Source organism: Emys orbicularis, chromosome 14 (assembly GCF_028017835.1).
Source record: "Emys orbicularis isolate rEmyOrb1 chromosome 14, rEmyOrb1.hap1, whole genome shotgun sequence".
In the NCBI taxonomy this organism is placed as follows: Eukaryota; Metazoa; Chordata; order Testudines; family Emydidae; genus Emys; species Emys orbicularis.
The window spans coordinates 327,125-339,857 of record NC_088696.1 but is presented as its reverse complement, the minus strand read 5'-3'; the positions used below and the strand labels follow the sequence as shown (position 1 = coordinate 339,857).

Genomic DNA, 12,733 nt, shown 5'->3' with positions numbered 1-12,733 from the left:
GGGAGTCCCCGGCACCGCGGCATCGTAGCCACGGTCGCCGAAGGGAGTTGAGAGACAGCTCCTCGGAGATCTACCTGTCCTCGTCATCGAGGTCAAAATCTCGGGGCAGGAGACGTCATGACCGGGACCGTTCCAGTTGATCGTACGGCACAGTGCAGTCATCCAGGACCTCAGCGTCGGCGCCCAGCCGCCCTTCTCCGGGCCGCTCCGCACCGCAGGACCAAGCGGCTCTGCTGGGCCCCCACGCGTCTCAGTGGCAGGGGGTTCCCTGGCAAGGACAATGGTGCCAGTGGGCACCGTGGCCCCAAGCACCCGCACCGCCAAGACCCCGCTCCGTGGCTGGAGCCTCTCAGGCCCACTCGGCGTCTCCGCCTCGGCACCGTGACCAGGTCGCGGGCACCGAACCACCGGCACCGACCCCGGGCCCGGGTCCGGAGTTCGAGCCGCCAGTGCCGCCGGACGTTGAAGGCACCGTGCCAGCTGCCTCCTCGGCGTCGGACGAGTCCATTGCGGTGCCACCTCTCGTCTCTCAGGAGGACTTTAAGGCTCACCAGGAGCTACTTAGAAGGGTGGCGTCGAACGTCCAGCTCCAGGCTGAGGAGATGGAGGAATCCTCGGATACTTTCTTCAATGTCCTGACCTCTTCGGCACCGGGCCGTGTGGCCCTTCCTCTGCACCATGGGGTGGTCAATATTTCCACTGGCCTTTGGCAGACCCCGGCCTCCCTGGGGCCCATTTCTAAGAAGGCCGAGAGGAAGTATTTTGTGCCCGCAAAGGGGGATGAATACCTCTATACCCACCCGGCTCCGAACTCTCTGGTGGTAGAGTCCGTTCACCACCGTGAGCGGCATGGCCAGCCCGCGCCCATACTCAAGGACAAGGACGCTCGGAGACTTGATAACTTTGGAAAAAAAGGTTTATTCCTCGGCGAATTTCCAGCTCAGAGTGGCTAACCACCAGGCGCTACTGAGCCGCTATGATTTTAATCTGTGGGGGTCCCTCCCAAAGTTTGAACCCCTCATTCAGGACAAGGACAGGAAGGAGTTCCGGGCCTTGGTTGACGAGGGTGCGGCGGCGGCCAAAGCAGCTCTCCAGGCGGCTTCTGATTCGGCGGACACAACGGCCCGTTCGATGGCTTCGGCCATCTCCATGCGGAGGGCGTCATGGCTCTTGCTGTCGGGGCTGTCCGTGGAGTCCCAGTCCATCATGCAGGACCTGCCATTCGACGGGAGGGCCCTGTTCGCGGACCAGACAGACATGCGTCTGCATGGGATGAAGGATTCCCGCACCACCCTGCAGACGCTATGCCTGTATGTCCCGCCCACCAAGGATAAGCCCAGGCCTCAAACCTCCACTCCTCCGGCTCGGGGCAGATACGAGCCCCCGCCTAAAAGGCAGAGGGAGCAGAGGCGTCGATCCCAAAGCCAATCCCGTTCGGCCCCACGGCCTGGCCCCTCGAAGGGCAAAAGGCCAGGGAAGAGGCGTTTTTGACTCGTTGCGGGGGGTCACCGGGCCTGTTGCCAGGCCTGTTGCCAGGGAACCCCCCCCCCAGTTAATAAAGTTGAGTTTTGCCAACCGTTTATCTGCCTTCCGACAGCAATGGTCCTGTATAACGTCGGATCGATGGGTCCTCAGCACCATCTCCCAAGGGTACAGGTTGCAGTTCGTTTTGCCCCCTCCCCACCATCCTCCGTCCCGGGAGCCGGCCGGGGACCCGGAGCATGCCCTCCTTCTAGGCCAGGAGGTAGAGCGCCTCCTCTCCCTGGGAGCTGTGGAGAGGGTACCTCGGGAATTCCAGGGCAAGAGATTTTACTCCAGGTATTTCCTCATCCCGAAGGCAAAGGGCGGGCTCCGGTCCATCCTCGATCTGCGGAATCTCAACCAGTTCCTGGTTCGTTGCAAATTCCGCATGGTGTCCCTGGCCTCTATTATTCCATCCCTAGACCCGGGGGGATTGGTTTACGGCTCTGGACCTCCAGGATGCGTATTTTCACACCCACATTTTCGAGGGTCACAGGCGCTTCCTCCGTTTCCTGGTGGGTCAGGACCACTACCAGTTTACGATCCTCCCCTTTGGCCTTTCTACTGCCCCCAGGGACTTTACAAAGTGTATGGCGGTGGTGGCGGCCCACCTCAGGAGGAAAGGGCTGCAGATCTTCCCCTACCTCGACGACTGGCTGCTCAAGGGCAAGTCTCGGTCTCAGGTGCAGGAGCAGATGAACTTCCTGCTAAACACCTGCGCAGCTCTAGGCCTAGTGGTAAACGAGGAGAAATCCACGTTAGCCCCGGTTCAGGGCATAAACTTCATAGGAGCGCTGTTAGATTCCCGGGTGGCCACGGCCTCCCTCCCACGGGACAGATTTGAGATGCTCAAAGCTCTCATCGCCTCGGTCACGGCCTTTCCGGTAACTACGGCACGGGTGTGCCTTCAAATCCTGGGCCATATGGCAGCATGCACCTCTGTGGTGTGACATGCCAGGGGTAGGATGAGGCCCCTTCAGCTCTGGTTGGCCTCCCGTTACTCCCAGGCCAGGGACGGCCTGGACAAGGTCGTCATGGTGCCACCAACGGTGGTGGCAGACCTGCAATGGTGGTCCCTCCCGAGGAACATGCTTCAGGGTATTCCCTTCCGAGAGCCCCCTCCCTCACTAGATCTAGTGTCGGATGCCTCAGACCTGAGATGGGGAGCCCATGTGGGGGGCTTCAGGACCCAGGGTATGTGGTCACCCAAGGAACTGACCCTGCACATAAATGTCAGGGAGCTCAGGGCCGTGGCGCCTGGCGTGCGTGGCATTTCACCAGCACATACAAGGGAGGGTGGTCAGAGTCCTCACGGACAACACGACCGCCATATATTACGTCAACAAGCAAGGGGGCACGCGTTCCCGGGCCTTATGCCAGGAAGCCCAGCTCCTGTGGGAGTTCTGTATAGCCCACAACATCTTCCTGCGGGCCTTTTACCTGCCCGGCAAGAGCAACACGCTCGCGGACCGCCTGAGCAGGGTATTCTCCCAACATCACGAGTGGTCCCTGCACAGGGAGGTGGCCAGGTGGATCTTCCTACAGTGGGGTACTCCCCAGGTAGACCTGTTCGCCACCGCCCAGAATCACCTGTGTCCCCGGTTCTGTTCCAGGGCGGGAGAGGGTGATGGGGTGATGTCAGATGCATTCCTGCTCCCATGGTCAGGGCCCCTGTTGTACGCCTTCCCGCCCTTCCCCCAATAGGCAGGGTCCTACAGAAGGTGAAGTCAGACGGGGCGAGGATTATCCTCATAGCCCCGGACTGGGCCCGTCAACGTTGGTACGGGACCCTACTGCAACTCTTAGTGGCCCCCCCTTGCAGGCTGCCGCTCCGCCCAGACCTCCTCTCCCAGGAGGAAGGTCGTCTCCTCCACCCCAACCTGGCCCCGCTCCACTTGACAGCGTGGCTGCTCCGTGGTTGAATGAGGAGGAAGGGAGATGTTCTGAGGATGTGAGAAGGGTCCTGCTGGAGAGTAGGAAACCCTCCACGCGACGGACCTACCTGGCTAAGTGGTATCGGTTCTCTATGTGGGCGAGGGATAGAGGTGTTGGCACAGACAGAAACCAGTGGTGATAATTAACCACTGTTTGGTATCTGCGAAATGATTAGGTGGGTCTCAGTGCATTCCCTAGTGCACAGGTGTCCACATCACAAAACCCACTATTGTAGCTGTTACTAATTGCCAGTAAAGGCACTAGTGTCAGCAGAGAGAAGTCAAGGGTTAAAAGCTTCTCCCTTCAGGTCACAGCGAAGGCCCATGGGGAGTGGGGGCCATGTGAACAGCTTGCATGTCTGCTTCCTGTGCTGTATTTGCTTTGTGTATAGAGACTTTTACTAAAAGCAGCAGCTCTTACCTAGTGGGAATTTCATTATGTTACTAAAGAAAGCAATGCATAAGTTTTTAGGCCGGAAGGGACCATTCGGATCATCTAGTCTGACCTGCATATAATACCACAGGCCATAGAACTCCGTCCACCACTGCTGCATCAAACCTATAACTTCTGGTTGAACTCTAGATCATATATGTTAGAAAGAGACCTCTAATCTTGATTTCAAGATTCCAAGTGATGATGAAGCTATCACATCCATTGTTAATCTGTTCCAAAGGTTAAATATCCCAACTGTTGGGAAAAAAGTCTTATTTCCAGTTAGGATTTTTCAACTTCCCCCTATTGGATCTCATTTATGCTTTTGTCAGAAGGCTCAAAGATCCCTGAAAAATCTTCTCCCCATGTAGATACTTCTAGACTGTGATCAAGTTGTCCCATAACCTTCTATTTGATGAGCTGAACAGATTGAAGTCTTTAAATCTCTTCCTGGGATTTTTTTTTTAGACCTTGAATCATTTTTGTTCCTCCTCTGAGCCCTCTCTAGTTTTTCAACATCTTTTTGAAGTGTGGACATGAAAAGTGGAAACATTATTTGAGTTGAGAGAGGCAATACCACCTCCCGACTTCTGCTGGATATGTACATGTTTTAAACATCCAAGGATTTGCCCTTTTAGCCACAGCATTGAATGGGGATCTCTACTTCAGTTGTTTGTCCAACGTGACTTCATAACTGGGGTGGTAGGAGCTGGGTTTGTGTGGTGCATTGAGGGCGTGCTGCTGCGTGATTGGAAGGCTGGCTATGTGGTGCTTACATAACACTCTTTCACCTCAAACCTTTTCAGGATTCCTGTGGTTTTGTAATTTCCTGTGGCATTTTTGTCCTTTGTCATTTTCTGTCTCTGGACTTCTCCTTGTGGCACAGTTCAGCAGACACACAGATACGAGTGTCTCTGATACAGGCTGTGCAAGCTTAGTGTGTACAGCAGGGGGACCTAGCTCTCCACTCAGCCTGCCCTGCTGCTTTCCTGCTACCAACCAAAATACTATAGCAGGTAACTTCAAACCGCTATTCCCCCTCCGCTTCCCCTTCATGCCACCTTCACAACATATTCTCTTCCTTCGCTCTGGGCTCTGATTCAGAGTGGACTTTTTCTATTGATTTCCAAGCTGTCAAACCATCCCTCCTCACTCTCATTTGTTTACTGCCTTTCTCACCGATCCCGTCTCTGCCTCACCAACTCCTTTTCTTCTGCGTTCAAGTGCATTCTGGTATCCCCTACCTAACGCTCCCAAGACTCCACTTTCTTACAGCCATCAGTCCATCTTCTCTTCCTCCTCCCCACTTTGCCTCCTAAGTTCCTGCCTTCATTTCTCTGATTCTCTTCTTGATCCCTTGCAAGCTGCCCCCTTTACTCTATTGACACATCTTTTTCCAAAGTCACCAACTGCCTTCTCTGGGCCAAGTTCATGGGTCCCTTGTCTGTTCCCAGGTCTTTCTGCTACTTATGATGATTGATCAGTCCCTCCTCCCTAACAGCATCTATTTCTTGGTCTTTGGGACTCCATGCCATCCTGGTTCACCTATCTCTTCAACTGTACTCTCCTTTCTCTTCCCCTCTCCGCCTCTCACCTGGGGGATCTGTATGCACGCTGTATTTAATTGCAACACATCTCCTGTGGAGAGCTTGTTTGCTCCAGGGACTCTGATTACTAATTCCTTTAAATTGCAGGGTATGAGGCCTTGGAGATATGGCAGCATAGGTATCTTTCATCATGGCTGGCGGGCTTAGTCCTTTGACTAGTAGGTCTGGGTAAATTTTTTAAGACTTGCTTGTAAACTTTCATTTAAACAGAAGCACAAATGCAAGAGGAGGGAGAAGCTTAGCTGAAGTTAACAAGCATAGTACTCCTGCACTCTCACACTGTCACTTCTTTCCAGAGTATTGTTCCCCCAGTCTGTAGGTATGGCCTGCATTTTTTGTCCCTAGATTCATGACCTTGCATTTTGTTTGAATGGGTCCATCTTACCAAGCAGTCAAGATCATTCTGTATGACTGCTCTGTCTTCATCATTATTTATTGCTTCAGCAGTCTATCACCTGTACTAGCAATGATTTTATATTTTCTTCCAGAGCATTGATAAAGATATTAGATAAACAGGCCCAAAACCAGATCCCTGGAGGACTCTATTGGATGCACCCCAATTTGAGGGCAATTCCCCATTAACAATTAAGTTTTGAAGGTCTGTCAGCCAGTTTTGAATCCACTTATGTACATTGCGTTTATTTAGTATAGTTCTAATTTTTTAATCAGAATGTCCTTGTGGTACTATGTCCTAGTACATTATGTTAACACAGTTACCTTTACTAACTAGATTTGTGATCTCAAGTATGGATGAAGACTTGAAAGTAAAGTTTGAAACTGAATAATGGATCAAAGGTGTGGCTTTTGTGTTGTGGAGAAGAGTAGGTGTTGAATACATGCACGTGCCAATGTGTCAGATTTTTTCAGAGATTTGCCTGGGGCTGCAGGAGAATAGATCATCTCTTTTCCTGCCTGCCGATCACGTGAGCATTTCTCGTATAACACTGATTTACATAAACAATGAGGAGTCCTTGTGGCACCTTAGAGATTAACACATTTGGGCATAAGCTTTTGTGGGCTAAAACCCAGTTCATCAGATGCATGGAGTGAAAAATACAGTAGGCACATATATATATTACAGCACATGAAAAGATGGGAGTTGCCTTACCAAATGGGGGGTCAGTGCTAACGAGGCCAATCCAGTCAGAGTGGATGTGGCCCATTCCCAACAGTTGGCAAGAAGGTGTGAGTATCAACAGAGAGAAAATTACGTTTTTGTAATTTACAAAATGCTTTTTCCCAAGTAGCTGAGTACTTTACAGAATTACAGATTATATCCAAGGATCCCCTTCCTGCCCTCTGAAATGCAGCCATCACAGTGGTACCACCACTAATAGTACACTGTATCTTAGGGAGAAGGGTATAATTAGCCAGTAGAGGCCTAGTCTGTCTGCTAGATCCATGGGTCTGAGGTAGAATGGCAGTAGGCCTTTTCATCTCTTTCCATTTATTCCCACAAAACTCTTGCAGATTAGTATTTATATGCCTGCCTGTTTGCCAAGTGTGTCAGGAAGAGCAGTCAGTGCAGTGCAGACTGGCCTCTCACAGGGTTGGGTGTTTGTTCAAAAAGGAAAGGTTAACCTCCTGTTAATAAAAAAAACTGAAATCTGTCCATTGTTGTGGTGCATTTCCTATCAGGGAGAAGAAGTTGGAGACCTACTGGGAGTACAAGGAAGCTGCAGCAAACTATCAAGAAGCCTGGAAAGTGCTGCGTAGCCAGGCCCTAGGAGCCTGGGTCAAGAATACCAAGGATTACCTGCAGTTTACATAAAATGGCAGCTGTGTGAGCCCAGCATTGATGGAGCCTTCAGCCACAGAGTGGGAGATGGTACTTTAGAATGTGGGCCAAATTCTGGCTGTCAGTTGAAGCCAGGACCTTGTCTCTAAGGCCCAGCTGTTTAAAGGGATTTGAGTCATTGCAATGCCTCACTGACTTAGGAGACTAAATCCCATTTTCCAAGGGAGCGTGGGATTTAGGCTGAGCACAGCAACACCTCAATACCTTTAAAAGTCTGAGCCTGAGGGAGGGGGATAGAAAAGGGAACTTGTTATGGCTGCTTGTTTGTCATTCTTTATGAAATATAAATTAGACCCCAGTGGTCTTGGGTGGTCACTTCTGAGCTATATTTACCATGGCATATGTCAAGGCTGAATCCCCACTCTGGCACTTTGAGTGCAGAAGGTGGGGGCCTGCAAGGATTTTAAAAATTAATACGTGCCACTCCAGGCTTGTATTACACTCCCAGGGTTACAGCTTTTCTCTGACCTTGGCTTGGTAAATGCTGCCACCACCCAAATGCAAAAACCCCCTTGATCCAGCAAGGAGCACTTGGGAATTCCTCCCTGTGAGGTACTCTCAAGCCCTTTCTCCCCCCCGGGGAAGAGCTGAGAAAGAAAACAAAGGAAATTAGCTGTTGCCACTAGCTAATTAAACAGCATATGCACAAACCTCTTAGGACACCAAAGATCCAATTCTGTTCTTAAAAAAGGTAAATTTTATTAAAAACAAAAAAGAAAAAAACACATCTCGAACTTAGGCTTTTGCTAGATTTTAAAGGAGCACTTCCAAAAATTAAGCACCCAAAATAGCTTTCTTGGGGGTTCAGCTCAAAAGTTACAAGCAAACAAAAGCATTTGGGGTTAGCACAGAGAAGATTCCCCAAGCCTTACAGAAATAAAGGAAATAACCCTAATCACATCTTTGTAGACATTTTCTGATCTACTTACATATTTGGGGGGGTTCAAATAAGTAATTATAGGTATGATCTGATGATTTCTCATACCTGGCTTAAAGCAGCTTATAGCATTGCAGCTGTGTGTCTCCTCTCTCCGGAGAACAACCACAGACAACAAAGGGGAGTCTTGTTTCAATTTTTAAAAGTTCTAGCCATCCCATTGGCTCTTTTGGTCAGGTGCCCACTCCTTTCTTTTTACCTGTGGACTTTTTAACCTTTACAGGTAAAGCAAGTAGAGAACAGCTACTCAGAGGGATTTTATAGCTAGCTGGCTGGCTGGGTGTCCATAATAGGGAGCTACCCCCCCTTCATTTATCACAGCATATGAGATGGGGAACTCCTGATCCATCTACTACAAACTCTGATATCTTTGACAAGGGAGATGAAAGTAGGAAGCCAGCCTTTTGTTCTGCTGTGGAAAAGATACAGCACCCAAACCTGTTGGCTTGGCACTATCTGTTCTCTCATACCTCCAAGCCAAGACCAAGACCAATCCCAGAGGACCAAGGTATCTAGTCACCCTACTGATGAGAGATAATTTGATGAGTTGGGTAAAAATGGGGCTTTTAATTAGTCATTTTATTTTTTTATATCCAGATCGTTCCATAAAAGCCTCTGCATTTTACAGTGGGGAAGGTTTTTAAAAAAAATCTGAATCAGAGAGCAGAAAGGATGCCATATTTCCATTAAAAACAATTTTCAGTGAGATAAGACACTATGAAGTCTAAGCCAACAGATACATGACAGAAATACTAACACTGAGACACCCAAGCCTTTTATTCACCATTTCTCCTTGGGAAAACAGATCTTGGTTGTATCAGTAAGGGCCTCATGTTATAATGTTACCATTTGGCTTATGCCATGTGTTAACTGAGCCTGGTAGAAGCTGGAGAGGCTTCTGGTAGCAGTATACAGTCCCTGACAGGTTTTGCTTTAATAGATGGGTCTAAGCAAAATATTATTAGATGACATCAGCATGGCAGAACAGTCTAAGGCTGGTGGAAAATGTCCTAGTCAAACTAGAAGTGTTGTGTGGTCTACCCAGATTCTTCCATCTGGGCAGTTGACAGTTCACATGGACATATTGTCTTCCTTAAGTCCAAGACTGAGATTATATAATCACCCAAGAGCCACTGTTCTCTCAGACGTCTGTCCTGCTGTAGCCTACATTTTACAAAAACATTGAGCAGAGCGATGGCAGCTGTATCCTGCTCTAATGCATAGGAGGGAGAAATGGAGCTAAGCCTATTGCCTTCCTTGACAATCCTTTTGGTTCACACAGTGGCTAAATTATGGTTTCCTGTAGGAAGTGATAAAGCTGGAGGAGGAGACAGCCTGAGTCTAATCTGTCTCCTCCCACACGTTTCATAGCCAGCATCAACATCCCAGCCCCTCTTGAAAGAACTGAGCCAGTGTAGGGGTAAAGAAGCTGATATCTAGAACTTGTGTAAGGAACCAGCAGCTGGAGGTCAAGCCAGATCCCAGTATATTTTGGGGTTGGGGTGAACTGCAGGAATGTGAAGCATCTAGGAAGAGGGTATGGTTGCTTGAGATGGCGAAGCAGCAGGTCTTAGCAGTTAGTGCACTATAATACACTAATATAAAACAAACCAGTACATTTTCAAACTCATTACCTCCTCCCTTTCCTAAAGTCTTGTGAGATACCATGTAGCCAGCGTAAACCAGATCTTCTGAATGTGCTTGTTTCCCCCTTTGTTATTCATAAACAAGGTCTCCAGTGAACTTGCAAACCAGACTGGAATGTTTCCATTTCCTCTCCAGCTGTAATGTTAGAACAAGTTGTATAAGGCTATTTGTACTGCAGCCAGTCTAGCTTTTAGATCAGCAGTTGGGAGACGTAGGTTTTTTTTAACTCTTTCCTAAGCTTTCCCTGTGCCTTTGTACAATGAGCTAGTGTGCCTGCTTCTACTAAGGCGTGGCGGGGGAGCCAGCAGCTTTGGGGCTTCTGCCCAGTGTCATTAAAACTTTTGGGATGGGGACAATGAGAGAGTCAGACATGCTGCAGCCTAGATGAGTTGTTAGTGAACCCACGCCAGAAGGCAAGAATTAAAACACCAAACAAAACAGCACTTGAAAGACTCCTTGGCTGAGCTTGTGAGGCCTTACACACAATTTAATGTTTGCAGTGTTGTTGCAGGAATGTTGGTCCCAGGATATTAGAGAGACAAGGGGGGTGAGGGAATATCTTTTTTTAGACCAATTTCTGTTGGTGAAAGAGAGGAACTTTGCAAGCTCGTTTCTTTCACCAACAGAAGTTGGTCTAATAAAAGGTATTCCCTCATATCCCTTGTCACTCAATTTAATGGCATTTCTCTCTCTCATGAGAAAAAAGGGTTGAACATCACATCCGATCAGCTCCAAAATGTTAAGTAATTGTTGAGGCTGGGGGATAGATCCCTACTGATTTTGGTGAAAAAGGGGAGGGGGACAGTCTCGTGGCATCTGGTTAACAGAGCTATCAGCTTAACGCTTCTCTGTAATTGGCTATAGCTCACAGAACCAGAGAGAACCATGAAGACATTTCCCCATAACAGCACCCTCAGTACTGTCTAGCCTGCCAATACAGTTTAAAATGTTGACATCCTGAAACAGAAAGGAAAGAATGGAGAATAAGTGGGGGGAAGGAATGGAATGTGTGCACACAGAGCCCCTGGCATGTTGGGGAATTGGGGAGGTGCATACAACCTCAGGGGGGCATAGGGAACCCAGGGAAGGGGGTGTATACAGTGCATGTAACATGGGGAGAAGGGACAACCCCTGGTGGCAGGGGAGAATGGGGGAAGTAGGGAATAGAGGCGAGCACAGTTCCTGGTAGGGGAGACCCTGTCAAAGGGGCGAACAGGGTGGAGAGAAGAGCTCCAGGCATGAGGGAGGGGATGCGGGTTACAAGAAGTCCTGAAAAAGTTCTTGTTTTACACCCTTTCTGCATTCTCCAGTGCATAAGCTGAGCTGCCACTGCCAATACTGAAGGGTTTAAAAAAAAAGAGGGAATGGGGTGGGGGAAGGAGTCATGTGGGAGCCAAACATCCTGGCTCAGTCACTTTTTTCCATTCTATAAGTGAGAATGGCTCTACCAAAAGCAGGGATGTGCAGTAAAAAAAATCGTTCGCTCTGTTATGCTGCCAACCTACATGTATCCACCTCTTGATACAATATAAAGAGACCTTTATGGAGCCCTTTCTCATTCCTTTGCTGCAGTCTTTCTTGTGCAGTTCTTTCCTCATGACTCCGGGCTGCTGAGTCTAGACTGGCCAGTAATCTGTGAGCTAATGGTAGAAGAAATAAAGTCATCACTTGTTTTTCAGATATTCATGAGGGAAATTCCAAAGTCATTTCAGCCTGTCATGCTATTGTGGTTAAAGCTTGTTCCTTTCAAGGTTTGGGTAGCTGTGCCTCTGTATTACTAGGGTGTATTTAAAATTTTCAAGGAAGGCTAAGTGATAAACCAGTGAATCATGTTTCTGAATTATGTAATCAGCTGCTTCAATTTATGTCCTAACTAGCCAGAGCCTAGTTTTGCCTATGGACAAATGGTGCAGTGTTTCAGTTTAAAGGATACAAAGCTCCTTTTTAATGGTAAAGGCTCACCATGATAACCGCCACGTTGACCCTGGCACATTTAAAAAAAACAAAAAAAAAACCTCACTAGCACCATAGTGTTAATTAAAAAAAAAAAAAAAATCAGGGTTCTGTTTGCAGCCTGAAGTATTATGGTTAGTGATTTCCTACTATACTATATTAAGAGAGATGCCAATTCTCCAATAACTCAATTCTTGCCATGTAGCTATCTGCCCTACCCATTATAGCATGAGCGCCCCTGGCACATAACTAGAGGCTTCCTCCTCTTTACTTGGCAGCACACATTCTCCTTGTTCTACCCTGTGTAGCCTGAGTATATAGAAGCAGTGTAGCAGTGTGAACCCAGTGATGAGGAAGTTGAAAGCTTATTGCATGATTAATTCCGTTTGTTCTGGGTTTGCGCAAAGGGTGGGCCCTGATTGCCGAAGGCCAGTGCTGTGATTCAGTCCTGGTTCCCCAAGGCCCTTGTGCACCATTGTAAAGAGAAAGTGAAGATCAAAACTATTTCAACCCCACTTACTTGTCTCAGAGCCTGTTTACGTTTAGAGCAGGGGTGAAAGTAATATTAAATTCTTACCGGTATGGAGGCCCAGCTCTGGGCCTCTGGAAGGGGTGGGGCCTCGGGCAGAAGGGGCAGAGCTGGGGTCAGCCTCCCCCAGCCAGCCCATCTGTGCTGCCTGGCCTGCACCGCCTGGGGCTCCAGTGGCAATTTAAAAGGGCCCGGGGCTCCGGCTGCTGCTGTGGTGGCGGCGGCAGTAGTCAGGAGCCCCAGCCCCTTTTAAATCACCAGCCCCGGGGCAGCTGCCTTTCCCCCCCACTCTCCCCGGGTCAGTGGCCTGGGGGGGGGCGCAAAAGGGGCAATGATGTTAAAGCACTGTGGCAGCACTTTAACGTTGGCTGGGT

At 49.0% G+C, this 12,733-nt stretch overlaps 1 protein-coding gene across 1 annotated transcript in view; it reads left to right on the top strand.

The window, feature by feature from the left end:
- The window catches only part of ADAT1 (adenosine deaminase tRNA specific 1), a 45,420-nt gene extending 37,447 nt beyond the window's left edge, over positions 1-7,973 (top strand). The window contains exon 10 of the mRNA XM_065416562.1: positions 7,134-7,973. Coding sequence (XP_065272634.1) covers positions 7,134-7,266 — 133 coding nt within the window. The 3' untranslated portion in view covers positions 7,267-7,973. The remainder of the gene's footprint in view (positions 1-7,133) is intronic.
- The last annotated feature ends 4,760 nt before the right edge of the window (positions 7,974-12,733 follow it).